Raw genomic sequence first — 21,781 nt, 5'->3', positions numbered from 1 at the left:
AGTGTTACATTCTAATCAATAGAAAGTCGGGAACAAACAGAGCCCCCTCTCTACAGTCCAGTCTCCTTCAGAGATAATACACCCAGTGATGACAGCACAGCTACGGCAGGGCAGCAGGGACAAACTACACATTAGAAGAGCTTCAGATGAAATATGAAGCGTTTGAATCGTATCTGGATCTACTTAACGTCTTATCTTGTTAACAACAGGCTCGGATGATAAATGAGGTCAACTTCATCCATCCAGCAGCCTGAATGTCTTTATAATTATCAACCCCCTGACATGAAAAACAAGGTGACCTCTCCTTGCATGGGTGCAGCCTCCTGATTCACTGTGCGCCGAGGCTCCAGTGAAAAATGAAGTGCATCTAATTTTTGCCACTTTCCTTCACCTTGAATCATTATATCGTTAGCAACATCCTCCGCGGACATCAGGTGAACCTCAGCAAGAGTTCCAGCGTGGTTTGTCCGGATGGCCAGCAGCCTAAAATCTCCACACTGGTCTCCAAAGTGGACAGCATTACGTCCTCTGCCCCGAGCAGATGTCCCGTTGAAAAATGACTCCCCGAAGCCCAAATCACTTCAGATACATCGTGTCCTCTGTTTTTGTAAATGGTTATCAGAGAGGCCAGTGTCCGCTGTTTTCCTTCAAGGGTTTCCTGTTGATTTCACATCGTGCTCCAGTTAGTCCCGCTCTGTTCTCCAGATGAGAAACGCTCCAGGTGATAATATGTGGAAACTGAAATAAAATAAATCATATCAATTTAAAGCAAACACAACTTTTCATTGAGCTTATCTAGATAAATATCAGCAGAACAGGACTGTAACCACTTTCCATCCACAGTATTGACTTTTTTCTTTTACATAGGAGCACAGTCCTATATTATCCATCAGCAACATGTACGTCGACCAGAACATTTACGTTAAATATTAGTATCTCTTCAAGCATTGCTGTCAAATGGATGAAGCTTATTTGAACTCTGTGGAGCAGCCCTAAAGAATTCATTTCCAAATTCAGATTATTCTTTCACACTAATGGGTCAAAAAGTTACTCTTTTTATTTAATTAGTCTTCTAACTAACACAATTTTTAACAACATTAATAAGAAAAATATGTTGGTTATTTCAGATTGACCAAAATCCCAGAGAAGACTTCAACCTGACATCTGACGGAGAATTCAACGCCGTCAAGTCGCTGGTGTTGGGCAGAGTGCACGGTAAGTGAGGAGGCAGTTGAGACAGAGTCGAGGCTTTTAAGTTAGAAAAACACTGATTTGATTAACAGCGCAGAGATATTTGGCTTTATCTGACATCATGTGCTCTTTCATGAAAATCTGCAGGCATAAATGTAGCCAAAACGTGTTTGTACCAAAGATAACCTGTCGTGAAATGATTTTGTAACTATGCACCATTTCCTCTAAAATAAGACAAATTGTCTCATGAATGTGATGTTAAAGTGAGCTCATAAATGTTGAAGGGCTTTCATTTTGAAATGCTACATCAGAACGTCCTGGTTCTCTATGAGTGACACCTTGAGGTGGTCTGCTATTAAGCTGCCGTGAAATGATTTTGTAACTATGCACCATTTCCTCTAAAATGTAATCTGAAAGTAGACAAATTGTCTCATGAATGAGATGTTGAAGGGCTTTCATTTTTAAATGCTACATCAGAACGTCCTGGTTCTGTCTGACTGACACCTTGAGGTGGTCTGCTATTAACCTGTAGTCAAATGATTTTGTAACTATGCACAATTTCCTCCACAATCTAATCTGAAATTAGACAAATTGTCTCATGAACGGTCGCTGCATCTCTACGTCACTCCTCCGCATTCCAAATATGGTAACTTCCGTACATCGGTTGCAAAAAAGCCAAGATGGCGACGGCCATATTCCAAGATGGCGAAATCGCCGAACTCGAGACTACACTTCAAACAGAGACTTACAAATTGAACATGTGAGCAGGTGTAGAGTTGGTCATGTTTTTAAGTTAATGAGAAGAGATTGGAATGAAGCAGGAAGTAAAAGGTTGCAGAGAACTTGCAAATCTAACTGAAAAGTCAGTAAATCATGTGAAACAAGGAGTTCAGGGCTGAATTATATGAATTAAAACTAAAATTGTCACTAATTTACTCAGATAACCATGAATCCAAAGGACATTATAATTTCTTACTTGCTTTGCCCGAATTAAAAGCAGTATGACCGGTTATTTGTTCTGGACTGAAAGAAGTCGGACGGTTTGGTCAAAGCTCGGTTTGCCGTCACATCCTGCCTCCACCTCACTCCAGTTACAGATCTCAACAGGAGTTCATGTAATGGATGCTTTACTGCAGTGCGTCTCCAACCCGGGCTTTTTTTAAATACCCTGCTTTACCCATTTAGCTGTGTAGTCCTGGACGGGGACCTGTAGCAGAGTCGAGGCGAGACAGTAATTGGCTCCATCAGAGACGGACTGAGATATAAGCTGATAACAACATGAGGGATCGGAGAGGCCGCAGCCACAGCTCTCTGAAGACAGACACAACAGCCGCACTGTCAATTTAAAAAGCAAACACTGGTTATTTAGTTTAGTAAAACGTGTCAGATTCTTCAAATGGCTTTTATCAGCACTTTAAACGAATACCAAGTGAGAAAATGTCTCTGTAAAGTATCTTTTTTTGTGTTTCTTACTCAAGTAGCTCCATCCTAGATTATTGTAACTGAGTGCAGGTGAGGAAAACATTTCATGCAACTAAATGTCATAATTAAACTATTCATGTGAGGCATGCACACCACATTTTTTAAGGAGTAACCATTACATAATCCAAGATCCTTTTTTTTTTTTTGGGATGTGAAGCTCCAGGATGCTGTATCTCAGCTCGGTGTGTTTTAACCCCGTCATGTCAGCATGTGACCGGTGCTCCTCTCTGTCAGATCAGGATCAGAAAAGCAGCAGGAAAGTGGATTTTCTGTCGTTTTTCTGCCAACCCCGTCATCCATCAGCCTAACTAATGGACCCGGAAGGAATACAGAGAGACAGATGGGGGAGGGGGGTGATGGAGTGAAGAGTGTTTCTGCTGAGGGGAGCTTACAGGCGGCAGTAATGTTTCCTGCTGCTCTCATCAACATACAGACGTGTCACCTCTCAGTCATCTGAACAGACACTGACGCAGCCGGTTACGGCGGTAACACCGGCGCTCACAGCTGCTGTGAAGGAGTGGAGGTGAATGATGAAGGGATTTAAGTCCATAAAGTAAACAGATTGGAGGTGAAAGTGCACATCTGTCTGGAGGAGCGATTGATGCAGACTGGTGTAATGGCAACTGTCTGTATGTTTGACATTCTCTGATTGGATGGTGATGCGCATTATGGATCCGGACTTAATCAATTTGTGTGCTGCTGCTGCTGCTGCTGAACTCAGACTAAATAAACAAAAGCATTGTACTCCGTATAATGAATGAATGAGGTGTACAGGTGCTTAATCAGTTCAAGTTAATGTACTGCCCACAATGAGGGTTAACAGGATGATCTGCAGCAGAGTCAATGACCCCGTTCGTGCATGGCCATAAGTATTGAGTTGAGATAAAGCCCATAAGTATTAAACATAGCTGACAAAATCTATGTGAAAATGCCTCTCTCATCTCAGAGTTAAGGGATGTATTTCAAAAGCATGTCAGGACTGTACAGAAGCAGAGTTATTCATCACCGACTTGATTAATGTTTGACGTCAACATAAACTTTATGAAATATGTACAGCACGTTTTGTATTCTGTAATTTGTATCTCTTTTCTCGAGTTTAAAACAAAACATCCAACCGTCTTGTTCCATTCCTTTCGACAGAGTCTGACGATTTGGATCCAGAGCTGTCCCGGTTGGCGTCTCTCGGTTTTACCGGTTGTCTCTCGGTGGTCCACTTTAACTCCATCAGCCCTCTGAAAGCTGCTCTGCTCCACCCGCACACCAGCCCCGTCGTCATCACTGGACCTTTAGTCCAGTCCACCTGCGGCTCCTCGGCTTCGGCCAATCCCTACGCGGCAGAGAACACACACCACCTGTCAGGTAGGAGGGGGAGGAGTCAGGTTTGGTTAATTCAATATTACGTTTTATACAACTATGTGTTCTTTCACATGTCATGGTGCGGATACTAATTGGAGTTTTGGTTTCTACAAATGTAACACAAAAGAATCAAAAGTGAGGTCCAGTATGTGTTTTGACCGTTAATTTGTAGAAACGTCTTATAGCTTTGCTCGTGCAAATAGTAAATCCTTGATGTTACAAAACAAGTTAAATGACAATTAAAAATGATAAAAGGCAAATCACATTTCCTTTTTCATAGAAGACTGAATGTAGAAGCTCGGAGGATAAGCTGTGTATAACATAGTTATAGGATAAGATATTTTATACATTTTCTTATTGTCATGACATTTTATGAAAAGCAAATAAAAAATGAACTCGTAACAAGTATACTATGTTGCCAAAACTGCATATCTGTGAGTGCTCTGAGTATTTTTAACTGTTTGAGTGACATGTTCCTTCATCACGATGAATACACACATACACGCTGTAGTTAAGTCCTGCTGCCAAAATTCCTCCACAGAATATAGTCCCAAGATAAATCCCCGGAGTAGTTGTTTTCTTAAACTACCGTGCTTAACTGTATTTGAAATTAATTATTCATTTTTTTAAATCTGTGAGCCGCTTTTAAAAAGATTTACTTCTTCAGCATGAAGCAATGGGCTTAAGACCAAGTGGCACAAACAGTGGGAGGGAAGTCAGGACAAAGCAGACAACAATATATTTGACTCCTATAATCCTATTCCTTTCTAAGTCCGACAGAAGAAGCCACAGTCCGTGCAGCCGACAGTGACAACAACGGTGCAGTGTTGTCTGTTAGACTGGGAGTCATTAAAGTGGTTAACTTGTCAAGCCTGAAGCTCTTACTATGTAGCATAACAAGCTACACTGCTCAGCTCATTCATACCTGCTTTGGTATTTGCCTCTGCTAACACTTTGTTCATTTGTGCATCCGGCCACGCAATAGGTTTGGAGCTATGCATACAGCTTTTATATGGAACCCACAATAACTAAAATATCAAAAAAGAATGGACATTTCTTAGGACAGATGTTGAAACCCACTGTAGTTAATGTCTCTAGAACTCTTTCCAATGCGACAAGTACAACTTTAATGTCATTGTTTAATTGATTGCATTGGATTTCAGACAACACGTCATATTCCAGCTCTGTTTCTGTGTCTCTGCTTTGAGGTTGCTTGTAGAGTAGCACACGTCTCCGGTTGTCTTTTCATTTCTGCGTGTCGAAATTGCATGAAAATTGCTTTTCCAGTTCGTAAAGAGGCTCATAAATCTCACACAGTATCCTCGTTTTCTGGAGACTAATGACAGTGTGATCAATGCTTTAATTAATTTGGACCACAGATCTTTTGGGATTTCCCCTCCTCCGGGCTCGCTCTCATCCAGTTTGTGATGCTTTATTAGAGTCATTTGGAGAGCTGATGTAGTATTCCCCGTCTACTCTGAATGATGATGTTCTGATCTTGTTTTTCTTCCGTCTCTCTCTTTCTGATCCATTTATCATTTTCTATGATTCCGCCATCTTTTTACTGTAATTCTTGTCTCTTCATTTCTTTCTTACTCTTTGACATCTGCTCCGTTTCTTGGTGCCCTTTGATTTTTCATTTTCTGTCTTTAATATGTTTTTCCTCCTGTCTTCTGTAGACCAGTCTGGTTCAGTGGGTTCAGGTCAGCCTTTAGTCAATGCCATCAGGACCGACTCGGCTCTGATTGGAGGTACTGAACCGTTTCACTGTATTTCACTCTACTGGAACAACGACCAGCTTCATCAGCACAAACTTTGGGTTTTTGTACACTGTTGACAATCATTGTCAAGTCAAACTGACTTTTATCTATCAAATATTATTAGTTAAAAGTTCCTAACAGTAACTTTAAATGTTATGAAACTGTCTCAATGTAATACTGATGCCTCTATATGACCTACATAAGTAAACAAGACCATCAGCGAGAAGATTGGCTATGTCTACATATTTATTGCTAATATCTCTTTGATTCCGCGTAAAATCAAACAACATGCAGGTTCACCAGAAACTCCTTCAGCGCTGCTGTGGGCCCGGGTTGGATCTGGGCCCGCTAGAAGAGAGGGAGAACCAGGACTGTGCAGGGCAGACTCTCAGACCCTGTTGCACTAAAATAAGGTTTTAAGGAGTCTTGTGCTCATAAATACTACCGCCTTTGTCCACAGGGGCAGCAAAATCAACATCAAATGAAAGGTCCTGGTAGTAACTTGAATGCATTTGTTTGAATTTTTTTTCACAAAAGTGACAAAGATCAGGTATAAAAGGTTGCACATCAACTTTGACGGGGTGAACAACAATGTGGACAGATGTTGAGCTCAAAGAACGAGTAAAGTGATGTGCCAGGCAAGATTCCTTTTAAAACTCATTTAAAAACTGTGTTGCTCTGCCAGCACAGATTGATTCAAAAGAGAAGACTGAAAAGGTTCAATCTATAATCGTGTAGATAGAAAAGGTGAGGCCCGGAGGAAAGTCATTTAAAACTGTCCATTAAACTGGCCTGTCTCAGTGCACAAAGGGCAGCTCAGCTAATTAAACCTATGCAGGAATTGCTTGCTGATGGGAAAACTTATTTGCAGTTATCAAAGAAAAAAAAAAGCATAGTTTCTTTATAATGTAATGTAGTATTAAATTGATTTCAGTCGTATTTTAGAATTCCAATTAAATGAAACCTGCTCTCATATTCCCAACAGAGCAGAAGAGCCTGATAGTTTCAAAAGATTTAAAATTGTGTTTAATGTATTTGAAAGTTAGATTCGAAAGATATTCAAAACATTAGTAGGCATGACTTCTGAGTAGTTTTAATCATTTATGTGTATTTAAATTTGACATGATCTCAGCCTCTTCCATCTTGAACGTCCTCTACCTTGCAGGCGTCATAGCAGTGGTGATCTTCGTGATTGTGACCGGCCTGGCGATAACCGCCAGATTCCTCTACCGCAGAAAAGAGACGTACAGGAACCAGGAAGTGAAGGGAGTCAAACAGGAGGACAGCCAAGATTTCCCTTTCAACAACCAGACGGACTCCCAGAACGTCTCCACTGGGAACCCAAAGGAGTATTTCATCTAGCTGGAGGCCTGATGAACGTGTGGCGTCAGACAGTAAAGTCCTGCCACGCCTCAAGACTTCACGCTGCACTCGGAGCCACTCAGACACTTTGCTGGTAGAAGTGGATCAACAGCATGTCGAGGCACAAAAAAACAACCCAGTTTTGTCTTCTGATGCTTTACTGTAAATATACTGATACAAACAACAGTGTTGGACTTATGAGGTGTTGATATTCTTGTTTCAACTTAGTATTCAAAAATGTAAATGTGGAATTAATGTCTTTGTAAAAATCTCTGACGTCACCGTCGTATTGAAATGTTGGAAATAATGCAGGTATCAGTATTTTTATGGTGTATGGGTAAGAAAATGTGTGAGGCTAGGCCCTCTCGTGGTTAGGTTCTCTGTAGAAGGAGAAGGTCTTGTGTGTAGAGACAGGAGAGCCCTTCAAATTGGCAGGATGTTGTTTTATATCACCTGGAAGTTCAGTCTTCATGTCTTTGGTTGTGATCATCTGATTTAGTCTACTTTTTACAAGGTCTGTAAACCCCCGAGGGATGTTTTACGATACCTTCAACCTCCAGCAATTCTTTTTCTTAAAAAACATCCTTCCCACCGATACTTGCAGCTTTTAATCACGTTGAAGGTTAAAGCTCTGTAATCATTTCAGTAAATGTTCAGTGAGGAAAAATGTTCTCACCATATTTCAAAAATGATTCCAAATTTATGAGCTTAGCTATGAAGTTAGAATCCTTACACTGGATATAAATCTGTCTCTTTTATAATAATGTATCAGTTGCAATGAGACAACAGTGTGCAAGTGTATCAAAGGGAGCGACCTCTTTCACATTGTGAGAGAATAATCAACCAAATCTGCAGCTCTACTGCGCTTTACAGTTACTTTCAACTCATTGTTTAGCTGTAAGGGCAGCAATTTTACTTTTTTTTTTTTTGTTTTGGTTCAATCTCATAGCAGCAGGCAGCTGTTTTTAGCAAAACAGTTCTAATAACCCACAGTACACTCCCTGCTCGACACCAAACCTAATTGTTGGCACCTATCCAATGAACATAGTGGAGCATTTAGTGGCTAAAGAGACGGATGTTCCCCTCAGGAGTCGGTGGAGACCAAAAACAGAAGTGAAATAGAATGAATGTTCAGATTAAATTCATCAGATGGACACAAACACAACTCCAAATGAATGATATTGTTGCTCTGCAACTGCTCAATGTGTCAATAAGCAAACTGTTACAACGTTAAAAGGTGATAACATTACATTTACAAGGCGATAGACAAAATCCAATAACCATATTTTTTATCAAATACCTCGATATTAATATCGCAACAGTATTGTATGTTCACCATTGATGCTTTCACGAGATATCTATACAATTAGATGTTTGATAAATCATCAGTAATGTGGGAATTATGGAATAATGTAAACAGACCGCTGGAAAAGTCTAGAAGACGTTCAGAAAAGTAAATCACTTCACTGGAAGGCAGCCTTTAAAACAAACACCAATGCCGTATTACGATACAACATCCAAAATATAAGACAATACTGATATCATTTGATATATATTTTAGCCCTAACGTTTAACATCCTGGATTTGGAAACACTCGGAAAAACAGAGAAAATGTGGCTTCTGTTAACAATGCAGCCAGACAAACTCCTATTGTAGGTAAGCATAGGGAGGTCAGGAAGGCGTTTGCTATAAAACAGACCAGATAATATAAAAAAAAGAAATTTAATTTATTGAAAATCTTACGGAATATAACAAACTGTGAAGATTCACCTTAGAAGCTGTCAAGGAGAGGCCTCTGATGAGAGAACGTCAGAAGAAAGCTTTGAGATCAGTTAACCACAAACCTTTACCCCCCCCCCCCACACCATTAAAGATGTATCTGAACCATATCATTAGGTAATGCAGCGAATACATTTTGTTTAATGAACTCAAGTTTCTCACAGTGACTCCTACCCTTCCCATGGTTCAAACAAAACTTTGTTCTCTTTAAACTAAGCTCCTAGTCTGTTGTGTCCCTCTCTTCTCTGAAAATTGTGGCATTGGCAGGAAACTAAGTCACATCTGTGAACTGTTATCTAGATTTCTATCACATGTGGTTCCCTTTGCCGTTTCTTTCTACCCCCACTTAGTTCTCTCCTCCCTGCTGTAAGCTACCTGCTGGGAGCTTCCTCTCCCAGCGCTCTAAATGTCTGTGAAGAGTAAAGCTTTGAACACCGACAGCAGCGCAGACTCTGCCACGCTGTGGCTGTGCGTCACCTCGTGCACTGCACCGGGAGACAGTTAATGTGCTTTTTGAAATGCTAATCAGCTTCTGTCTGACAGGTGGATTGTGACTCGATGGAAAGCAGAGAGATAATCAGAGTGAGACAGGAAGATAATCTGAGAGACGGTGTCAAGCGGACGTGAATGTAATGAAAATGCCCCCCCCCCCCCCCCCCCATGTGTTAATTCAACTCAAGTGTAAAGAGCGCTGCAGATAGAGGCAGGATGAGGAACAGAGAGCATCGACAGCAGCTGTTTATCAAACTCATTAAGGATTTTAATGACGAAAGTTGTTGAAATTCAAAGCGGGTCTTGAAACTTAAACTGCCTGCATTTTCATTTTCACCCAAAAACAAGTGAACAGCTGATGGCAGGCATTGGGTTTCTGTCACCTGTGTTAACAAGTGCTGTGCATCTGCTGCATCAACTCTGCAGCAGCCGCTCTCTCTTAACTCAATGAGTAGAACTGAAGCAGTAACCCCACACACACACACACACACACACACACACACACACACACACACACACACACACACACACACACACACACACACGGTTACTGCAGCCGGTTCAGATCTTCTGAAAAAGGGTTGCTTGATGCAGAAGTGAAGATTTTTCTCTTCTTTTAAAAAGCATGTAATTTTTGTTTTAAAGTTAAAATCATATTTTACTTTTGACAAAAAAGGGACAGAAAACTTTTTTTAATCTTTAAAGGACAGAGCACAAACATTGACCAGATCTCACCATGCTGTTAAAAAGAATAAGAAAGAAAAACAGTCAGCGAGAAGACCTCTAGTTTTGAACTTTAGTCCAGTGTTCAGTCAAAACAGCTGCACATTTGGACCTGCGTCTGCGTCCCTACAAGTATTTTTGGACATTTAGCAATCACTTTCTGCTGATGGTGGTTCGGTTTCTTTTCTGCCAATGTTAAGTAAAGCTGAATGGTTCTCAGTGTAATTATGATGATTTAAATGGTACCTAGTATTGGTGAATAACAGTGATGTCAGTGAGTTTGAGTGACATGCCATAAGAAAAACAAGGAGGGAAAAAAAACACTATATCCAGAAGATTTTGAACCATAATTCTGGTTGTTTGGTTACAGACAAAATCCTGTTTAAAGAAAATAAATTGTTTTTTTCCAGAGACTGTGATTTTAATTTCTTTCGGTGGATTCTAACCCCAAAGTATACATGGATAAATACATGTTCAAGAGGTGATGCAGCGATGCAATAATGTCCCGTCATCCATAGTAGAGCGTGCAGTTTGCTGCAGAAAGCTGAGCAAGAATTTACACCTCAACTGTGAGTATATTCACCTGTTCTGTCTGTTTAGTGTGGTCACATTCTGCAGACCACAGATGAGGGAAATATGTGAAGCACACAGGAGCAGAGGATATCAAAGGGATTATCTGTGAAGAGACACTTGGACTGTTTAAACACTCAGATGCCTCAGATCAGTGATTCCCGTTTGATTAATTGAAAATCACTTATTATTGGTTGTAATCTTCCATTCTTGGATATCACCGATGCCCCCAAACTTTAAGAGGATCAGTGAATCCACTGGAATGGAATGTGCAGTATACAGTTAATGCATTTGATCGGGGTGATGCATACCACCAGGATCTATCTTGTTCCTCTGCTGTCAGCCAATATTGTTGAGTTGGAAAGCTTGAATATGCCTTTGCCGCTATGGATCCTGATCTCCGCAACTTAAAATTTGTACAGCTGAATCTGAGCAGACGAAACTTGGAGCTGTATCCAATCTAGTGACACGTGTCTACATGTTGTAAATCTGTGTCTTGATATATATCATGCAGGCATTGTAGTTCTTCTACGACAAACATTCTCACAGGAAGAAGTTACATCTCAGAGCCTGAGAGAGAGCCAGAGTATGTCGTCTTTCAACCCTGTGGCCATGAAAGAATGTCACTATAAAAACATAAATTATGTTCAATGACAAAAATGTTTTACGTCTTACGCCATTGTTATAAAAATTCTCCCTGTGACGTGTGGGCATGGAAGCTATAGTGTTAAGGTGAGAGAATGATCGTAGTTACATTTAATAAAGAGGCATGGTTAATTGCAGGTCAGTGACAGAACTTCCATTCTCCTAAATGAAAGCCGTGAAGCTCCAGCAAAGAATTTACTTTAAAATCCTCTGATGGTTTATAAAGCACTCAATGGTTTAGGGCCAAAATACATGTCTGATCTGCTGCTAGCTTATGAACCATCCCGACCCCTTAGGCCGTCTGGGACCGGTCTACTTTCTGGTCCCAGAGTCAGAACTAAACATGGAGAAGCAGCGTTCAGTGTTTCTGCTCCACATATCTGGAACAAAGCTGCAGGTCTGCTGAGACCCTCAGCTCCTTTAGATCAAGATTGAAGACTTGTTTGCTGCTGCCTTTAATTGAACCAGATTCAAGGATATTAATCAATTTTCTGCATTTTATTTCTTACACTGAAACTATTATTGTATTTGTTTTTTAGTGTTTTAATGACCGTTTTGATGCTTTTATGTGAAAGTTTTTTGAGAAATCTCTACTTCAGTAGCACTTTCATACAAACTTTCCAGTTTCATTCATATCTAAAGGTTTTTAGCGAGGCGGTTTTCTCATACATGACTTCTAGCGTGATGGAGTATTTAAAAAAATATCCCAAATTCCCTCAGTAAAAACCTTTGACTCTTATTTGTCAAGTTTCACGGTGGTCTGTCGGTTGAAGTAGCAGCATAAACCTGAACTGATTCACCCATTTATTACTTCTTTAAAAGCAGCTCCGACTTCATTCAGCCAATAATGTAAAACACAGCTGTGCTGATGCTTTGTGGTAATGAGGTAGAGAAAAGAGCTGCACTCATTCCTCGGTCTCTCTATTCATTAGACATGCATTTCTAATCCTGATCTCTTATTCTGCTCTCCAGATGAAGAAGTTGATCCCTTCATCAGCAACTCCTCCCAGAGGAACTCATGAGCCTCCCGCTGGTTGACACCTGGTCACTCATCGCTGTGCATTCACAGGTTTAATTATTAAGGTAAAAAAATAAGGTAATTTAAAGATTAAGATGTTATTTTATTCATTTAGAAGAACTCTGATATGACCAAAGCAGAATAAGTCATTGAACATTTACTGCTGGTGCTGGAATACTTGATGAATATCACACATTTCCCTTTTTTAAAAGTAATTTAAAGATCTGCTTTATTCAATATTTTTGTAGGGAAATTAAAATAAATGATTAATTCCAACACTGGCAGAGCCAGGGCTTTGTTGGAATGTGGCTTATGATCATGCGATACAGGTTTCATGTTCTTTAAATTAAAGTGCTAATAGCACTCTTATTTTACAATCCAGCAACTTCTCTTTACTTTGGACAAACACTTCTTTGTGTAACTCACTATCCTTTTGATTCTTTTCTCAGTGACATTGAAAATGAGTAACTGACAATTTAGCTGAGTATTTAAAGAACCTGGGCCGTATTCCATAAAGCGTCCTATAGTACAAAGAGTTGATCCTAGTGATGAATCACTCTGCAGCATCAATTTTCTGATTTGACCGTTTCACTCTGGTTGTTGATGGAGACACTGGTGGGGTAAATGAGGATCTCGTCTCATTACAGAGCAGTAAATTAACAGAAGAGTTTCTCTCCACTTCGACTTGTAATCCTCCATGTTTTCTCATGGTTGCTCAGCTGGAGAGAAGATATTACTTCTCCAATATCAGGCTGCTAGTAATTATCCAGCCCACCTACCGTTTATAATCTGAGCGACTGTGGAGATGTTTCTCACACTTCAATCACGTGAGCAATTAGAAGGCAGAGTTTCACCGCTAATAATCAGCCCACCTACAGCATGTAGGAGGATGCCAGTTCACCATCACTCCTCTTACCCAACAAATGTTCAGACTTTTAATGTTTAATTATTGTGCCAGCTTGTTAATTCAGAACATGTTCTACATTTTTCTACACCCCCGATCCCTCCTAGGACAGGGCCGTCCTTCAGTCAGAGGTTCGATCCCCGGCTCAGCTATTCGCATGTCGATGTGTCCTTGAGAAAGACACTTAACCCGAAAATTGCTCCCGTAGCTGTGCCCACGGTGTAGAAATGTGACAGAATCTGAATTGTAAGTCGCTTTGGATAAAAGCGTCTGCTAAATGACTAATGTACTATGGGTACAGTGACAAAACAACCTTCATGAGAGACCGTGTTCAAGAAAGTCCAGGTGGTGTACAAGCAGCGCAGAGTGTTGCCTGATTATACTACATGCCCCTATGGATACTATAACTGATCATGGATTTGATGCCAGGCTACAGCATCCTTTTAGTTTGGTGGTGAGTGGACCATCAAACTGTGGAAAGACTTGTCAAGGATATTATTGAAAAAAAAAAAAAAAGCGAAGTTTATTTCACACCGTTTTGATAATGACATTTACTCCTGTTGGCAGCCTCTATATAATCAACTCCTTTGTTAACGGTTTACCCGAGTCTGTGTGACGATGTACTTCTACCCCCGGACAAAAGCAATCTGCTCATCATAGACGATTTGATGAATGATGCCAGTAATAATATAGAAGTTCAAAATATTTTTACCAAATATGATCATAGAAATCTCAGTTGTATTTATTCATTCAAGGTAAGGCAAGTTGAACTATTAGTTTAAACACCAACTATCTCATTTTGTTTAAACATTTTTAGAGGCATTTAATGACGCCACCAGCCCCGCTGAGCGCTCTTCTCCAGAGCGTTGCCACATTCAATGAACGACACCACACGTCCAGGTAGTAAACGGCCTTCTCAAAGCAGTCCAACAGTGCATCTGCATTGTGTTTCAGCTTCTTGATAGTCTATGACTATCTCCTCGTAGATTATAAAGCTACGACTCCCGATTATTTAAAACTCGGAACAGCTTTGCCATCAGCACAACCGGATGTGTATATTCCTAAAAAGCAAAAGGGGCAACAATGTCGTCATGCATGCAGAGGAATTTGACTCTGCTGGAGTTGATATATAAATCTTCGCCTAGCGTGAGGAGGGTCATTGTGAGTAATGCAAACTTTAACGCTCTGTGTGAGATAGCCTGCAACGTGTTTAGAGCCAATAACCATTTGACTGACAAACAGTACAATCTCTTAAAGAAAACCCTCAACCGGACAGGAGGATTTGTATTTCCTCATTAGGAGCTGCTATTCCTTTTATAGTTTATAGAGAGGTAAAAATGGAGCACACACACACAAAAGATGCTTTCGGTCCCCAAACACAAATTGGATTCATTAAAATAGCAGCACGACCAAAACACTGGTTTTATAAGACATCTGGCGCAAAAGAAACGCGATAGAGCCATGATTGATGTATTGGCACTACCGGATACAGACATGTATGAGAAGGTCAAGAAGTGTCCTTCGTCAGACTCCAGATTAAAACAGAATGAAGTAAAACAGCCTGACTGGACATGGCCAGTGATCTCTTTTTTTGGATGGAGACCAGTGGTTTGTATTAGTTGACAATACTCTCCTCTGTACTGCCCTCTCTGAAAATGTGCTTGAAAGGGCTTTGCCTGGTGAGATTGTCCGTTGGCAGATAGACATTTTTGGTCAAAGCTTGCTTTCTGTCCACATTTTAGCAACTTGGGAAAAAATCAAAGTTGCTGTAGAAAAAAAAAAACGACAACATTGTGGCAGGGTGAGGTTAGTTGTTTATTAGGGCTGATGTCATTTAAACACTTAGCTGTCAGAGGAAAATAAGTCTACCACAAATTGACACTTTTAGCACCTGCAAGTCGTCCCAATTTGGTAACCCCTAGAGAAACATTTACTGTGAAAGTAAGGTCAATTTTGGTGCAATTAGTGCTATTCTGGGCATACAGTCTTAGTGGACTCAACAACCTTTGAGAAATATCCGACAATATCTGACATTTGTTTTCATCCAGATTGGAGGCAAGAGAAATGTCTCCAAGTAATGAATTAAACATACCAGCAAGTAAAAATATATTAGTGCTGTTCAGAGAAACATGAATAATGCATTTGAAAATGGATCCATTTAAAAATCGCAATAGGTTTTCTCTGCTGGTTTGTGTGTTCACACAGAGGGCAGCACGACTGAGGGGGAGCTGACAGCTACAGTTTAATTTCCCCTCTGGGCAGATTTGGCCCTGTTGAAATGAGGGTTTAGAAAGCATTACCATCTCTGCAGGATATATATAGCATGCGTAAAGAAAATGTTTGCGAGTAAACGCATTTCCCCCCGGACCAAACCTGGTGACATTAGTCACTTTTAGTTGTTGATTTTTCCAACAAAGAGAACAGCCATGTCAATATTTGCATATGCACAAGGACAAACTACAATCAGCAGCAGCAGGCGAAAGCTGAGGGGGTTGTGAAAGTGATGGATGCAATTTGATTTTAACAGTTAGATTTGGTACTCAACATGAGGTTTTTAGACAGCATTTTCAAACCTGTAGGCTATATATTTAATAGATGTCCCCAACGCCTTGGCTGTGGACGAGTTCTGGGCCTCAGAAGATTAGCTTATAAGTAAACCATGTTTTATCAAAATAAGGTGACAACTATATTGGCTCTTTTGGTGATAATTCCATTGAACCAGGTTGACAAGCACGAGTAAGTGCAAAAAATATATTTATAAGTAAGCTTAATGGAAAAATCAGGCATAAATTCAACCAAAGGTTAAGCAAAAAAAAAAAAAGGGACACAAAACTAATGCAAGCTGCCACCTCCTTCCCTACTCGGGGGCATTTTACCATATCTGCCTCACCCAACTACCTGCCCAGGTAAGCATAGGGTGAGCTACATTAATGTATGATTTGAGTTTCTGCTACATATGTGTACAGATTGTAAAGCCCTGAGGCAAATTGTGATTTTGGGCTATACAAAATAATTTGAATACATCACAATTTATTCATAGGAAAGCATGCACAACAAATGTAATTTCCTGCAAAACCATTTAATCTGCCTTCCGTCCACTTAACTGGGCCCAGCCTCCACCTGCCAAGGGGACATGATTAGGCAAACCTGTTTGCACTATCACTGATTGAGCGGCGGTACCTCAAACACTGCACTTCAGCGGCTCTAGGATAAGAAATGCTGCATTTTCTGTGAGAAACCTGATGCAAAAATTACAAGACATCTGAAGCAGACGCATTCCGATAACGTTAAAGTGGCTAGAGCACTTGCACACAAGCAAGGATCAACCATGCGCAATCTTCTTTTGAGCAAAGTAAGAAACTACCACGAAAAATGTTCAGTCATGTCTTCTTCTTCTTCTTCTTCTTCTTCTGTCTTCTTGGAAAAGACAAATCATACCAAAAAGGCAATCAACCTAATAGCAAGAGACTATCGGCATTGCAAGTTTTACTTTGCCATGTATGTAAAATCAGACCTCTGGAGACAAATGAAAGAGGATGGACCAGTGAAAAGAAAAGTTCAGGCAATTTGTTCCCTGATTTTGCCAATGGGCATTGCAATTTCCAGCAGACATGACACTAACTCAAATGGTGAAATCTGACATGCTGATAGTTCACGGGGAGAGAGGCTGTTCCTCAAAAACGGAGAAGTTGGATGCAATCGGGCAGACATCAGAATAAAGATACGCGAACTGGAAATTTGACAAAGACTGTCTTTTTGAAGGACTTGATCAACCCAGGAAAGTTCAACACAGTACTTTAGGCTTTAATAAAAAGAAAAAGAAACTGCTCCATTCCCTTGTGAAGGTCTCATATTTCGCAAGGAGAAGCTCTGCGTCAAAGGGATGATGCCTTAAAATAGCAGAGCAATTCCTCAAATAACTGGAAAGGACAGCACGCGTCATTCAATGCACTGAAAACCTTGCATCAGAAGAAATGGAACAGTGCCCAAATGTTACCTCTATCGGAAGATTTTAAGCTCCAGGATTTGAAATGCCTTGAAGAGGTTAACCAAAAATCTCTGATTAGCCATCCATCACAAAAAAAAAAGTCATGGAGTGAACTCTGAAAGAGACGATAATTTTCAGCTGTTATTAAAGAGAAGTTTCTAGGATGGAAGTCAAAACATGCCTGCAGAGAAGCACAATATGCAGGAGGAAATTCTGAACAGCTTTTGAGAATAAATGTGAGAATCTCATCAGGGTAGAGATTTGTGTGGAAAAGGGGCCACCAAGTACCAGTTCCGTTCCCAACAAATGTGAGTCTCTGGAACTTCTGATTAAAACCAGAGAAGCAGTTGGGATTTCCCTGAGCAATCCCTACATTTTTACTCGTCTTTATTATGGATCTCAGAAGAAAATTCGTGAACGTGACAGCTTTAAGAGACATGCAGAAAGCTGTGGAGCTAAACACTCAGAAAATATCTCATCCACCAAATTGAGAAGTTTCATAGCTCCTCAACCTGAAAACTCTGGACTAGCTGGCACATGAGATTGAGGTCTATAGGGAGTTCTTTACAAAAGATCACACTCTAAACCTGATTTTGAAGGACATCATATGTATATAGAATGTAGGTTACTCCGTGGCATTGTTGATTAGGTTGCGCTAAAAAGCAAGTCTTTGTCTTCCTTTGATGTTAGTATAGTTTCCATGCATTATTTAAGTCTAATGAATGGGACTCTGATACAGTTCACAGCTCAAGCGTGTTGCAGAGGCAAGAAAACTGGCTTGATGTAGAGTGTGCTTTAATTCTTCAGAGAGTCTCCGAAAAGGTAACGTGCAAGTCTTATTTCATCCAGATAGTTATTCAAAACATGGATGGTAGTCTTCAGGTAGTATTTAAAGACTAGTGCTTTAGTGCATACTGAATTGGCCAGGGGTTTGGCAAGCATTTGAAATTTCTTGTTAACAGCATTGGAGCTGAGATGGGTTGTGTGATCATCCTGGAGCAGTTAAAAAATGTGGTCACAGACCAAAGACCTAGTTATATTAATGAGCTCAGATTCAAGGTAAGGCAGAAGTCTGTATGTAATAACTAACCCAAATGTGTCCACAGTTTTAGGTTGATGTAAATGAGCCATCAATGTGGAAGCCATCATGGTATATAGGGTTAGTGACATTAATTAAGTTTCCTTATTATGGGGAATTTTCAGGAAAAGTTTGCTCTGATAATCAAATGAAGTAGCACCTCCTCCCAAATAGGTTTAGGAGCTCTGCAAAAGGACAACCATTAGATTTGATTGTTTCTATATTGTGATCTTAAAGTTAAAGCACATCAAAAGGACTCAAAGCCCAGCATAGCCGCTGACTCCAACATCAAATATAAGTGAGAGTGCCACAAACAACTTTATATACAGCTTTGCCTGACACATCCGAAGCATCCTATTGGATGTTTGCAGCCTGCAGTAATCAGGCTGTCATCTGTGTCAGCTGCTGCCCCACCTGTCTACACTTTGCAAGTAATCAGTAGCATCTTGTGAAACACCTCATTGTGGCTCTTGTGTTGCATTTTTACACAAAATCCTGATTCTCGGAATACACACTCTAAATCAATCTCATTCATAACAACAGCAAAAATGTACACCATTTTATACCAAAGAAAGAGATGTAAAGTCCATCTGGCAATAATTTCATTTATGTATCCAAAACACTTCCCGTTTAAAAAGCCATGAATAAGGATAAGGATGTTTATTGTCATTGTAAAAACATACAACGAAAATAAGTTGGCAACTCATCAGTCAGTACAGTAGCAACAGGTAAAAAATGTACAACAAGGAGACAACAAGACCAGTGAAAATAAAACGTTCGGATCACTGTCTAGAAACAAGTGTTGCGTGTACCAGCAATGGTATAATATGAGCTGTTGTGAAAAAACACAACAATTGGATCTACATTTGTATTCAGTAAAGGGACTTATGCTTGTGTTCAATACCAAAATCCTCATATTGCAAATTTCCTTCAAAAGTTGGTTTTGTTGTTGTTATCAAAGTTTGGACAGGCTAAGACCACAATGGGAATGAGTTACTATAACCTGGTGTTTTAATCCTGTTTTATTATATGTCAAGACATAATTAGTTTGCTTTACAGTTTATTCTATTTCCTTTCATTTTATTTTATTAATTGTCTTGGCATGTTCTCATCTAATTTTTCTAATAATTTTTTTTATTGTCTAACAATAAAACCAAAGTAACCATTGTACTGCTATTTTTAAGTTTTTTAAGCAACTGAGCAAATTCATTGAGCAATGTTTATATTATATGTAAATGGAGCTTTTAATGACTCAATAATTGTCTTTATTTAGTCAGGTCTATAAAGTGATCTCTTTCAGTTGCGCTCTGTTTGCCCTGAGAGAAGTCAGTAGAGTTGACGGATCGGTCCTTTGACAAACACATTGTTCATGAACTGATGGAAGGAACATCACTGTTTACCCCCACACTGAAGCATAACATTAAAAGATTACCCTCGTGCCCTGAGACATTAGGAGAAACTTTTGTTTGATTAAGATGAAGCTAAAAGTCATCCTACTTGGCAACATTATAGAAGTTCTTTAAGAATAGAATTCACCAGAATGAAATGAGAGATCACTGATGGTCATTTAGAACGCTTAACATATTGAGGAATAACTCAAAATGACTCCCCATATGAAAGGGTTCCATTTTTATTTAACTTTTGTTCTTAACTGTTTCCTGCTCGTAGAAAGATTCATACATGTAGTGTAAGATCTAATTTCATGTTTCGACGCAATTGGTTTACCTTATTCTGGGCACTCAAGCACTGATTCATCTCATCCAGAGTGATTTAACTTTGTTTTATTTTTTACCACCACTTAATTTTAAACCATTATCTAAAACAAATCGATTTTGACTCCGGTTTGTGCTGCTCTGTGCTCACAATCACCTGTTCAGTGTTTTGATTGAAAAGCAGGAAAATAGATCTCAGGGAGAACAACGTGAATTTGTTTCTGGGCTTTTTATGCCGAGTCATGGTCCGGCTGAATAACACCAACACAATAAAATGGCTTGTTACATAAACCGCCATCGCAATGCCTCCTTGTTAAACTACCATGCAGCAGTTTGACTGTTTTCTGCTCCAGCTTTGTGAGCTTTGACAAGAGTTGGCACGGCTAATCGCTCCTCGGGGCTTTCACGGCTCTAAAAACTGTTTGACGGGAACAGAACAATTTCAAAATTCTCTGAAAGGAAAACTCTGTGTAATAGAGAAACTCTGGATACAATTGCTAAATCATCTAGTATAAAAATGTACTTTCTCTCTCACACACTTGGCAGGAAAGTAGCTTTCTTTAGAAATACTTTTTCCCCAGTGTCCAGAGTGTTCAGTCTGTTGCAATAAATCATTTAGTTGCAATAAAATGTGCTAATTTTTTGCTCACGCTGCCTCCCAAGGAGGGTTAATTAAAGCTTAATCATTTTAACTTCTCCAAAAAAAATTGACACACATGCATGCACAGACAAATCTGTAATTTTCAGCTATGGCTTCATATATATATATGCCTCTGATCCATTAAAAAACAGTGAAACCACCAGAGCAGACGACAGAGGTCTAGGTGTACATTATTTCATAATCACATTCAGCAGTAGAAGTCCAGATGAATCGTGTCATGTTTTTAATGATTATAGTCTTTTAAACGTGTTTTTAATGATTATAGTCTTTTAAACGTGTTTTCAACGGAACGATGCTGACCTGGATATTACACATTATATACTTTATATTGTTTGTATATTGCTGTAAGCAAAAAAACAATGTTTTGACCGTCTTCTTATTAGTTAATTACTTTGTTTTACTCACGTCCTCCACATTTAAACTGTGTACAGCCCCACTCGCTGTCTGTCGTGTATTTTACATGTGAAATGTCCTGAAAACTCTTTTATAACGTTGGGCTACAGCGACAGTCCATAAAGAGTCTCCAACATTAACTAATACACGTGTTTATGTTTACTGTTCGTCCACGACGCTGTAGGCACCAGCTAATGCTAACGCTACAAGCTAGCTCGCTAGCTAGCTAGCTCCGACCGCATGGTGAGCATAAAATGATATTAATGGTGGATATTTCGGTTTACAGTATTGGGATAAAGTAGTTTTAAGTACTTACAGAGTATGTCGTTAGCGTGAAGCCTTGTTTATTCCGTCAGCTCGTTCATTTCGCTCCTCCCGTGCCGTGTTTCCAGACACAGTGAAACGAGTGAATGAAGTTGGAGAAGGTCTGAGCCTTTATCCCTGTGCATACGTGTACCCGCTGCTCGTTGAGGACAGTACCTGCAGAACGATTCGTGCTTTCACGTCAGTCTCCAAAACACCAGAAAAAGTTGCTAGATTTGCCGCTAGTAGCTTTTGACAAAAAAAGTCGCCAAGGGGAGTTGGAAAGTCGCCCGATTTAGCGGGAGAGTTGCTAAATTGGCAACACTGTTTCAAAGTAACCAATATAGTCTCCTTCAACCTACAA

General features: G+C 39.8%; 1 protein-coding gene across 1 annotated transcript in view; it reads left to right on the top strand.

The window, feature by feature from the left end:
* LOC306706582 (contactin-associated protein-like 4) overlaps positions 1-7,743 on the top strand; it is a gene marked incomplete at its 5' end in the record, with an annotated part of 81,383 nt that extends 73,640 nt beyond the window's left edge. The window contains 4 exons of the mRNA XM_079173713.1: positions 1,128-1,215; positions 3,814-4,032; positions 5,709-5,780; positions 6,955-7,743. Of these exons, the coding sequence (XP_079029839.1) occupies positions 1,128-1,215; positions 3,814-4,032; positions 5,709-5,780; positions 6,955-7,151 (576 nt within the window). The 3' untranslated portion in view covers positions 7,152-7,743. The remainder of the gene's footprint in view (positions 1-1,127; positions 1,216-3,813; positions 4,033-5,708; positions 5,781-6,954) is intronic.
* Positions 7,744-21,781: the final 14,038 nt, after the last annotated feature.

Source organism: Pholis gunnellus, assembly GCF_910591455.1.
Source record: "Pholis gunnellus genome assembly, chromosome: 14".
Taxonomy (NCBI): domain Eukaryota; kingdom Metazoa; phylum Chordata; class Actinopteri; order Perciformes; family Pholidae; genus Pholis; species Pholis gunnellus.
Note: the sequence above shows the minus strand (reverse complement) of the source record. Positions and strands in the feature narration are given on the sequence as shown.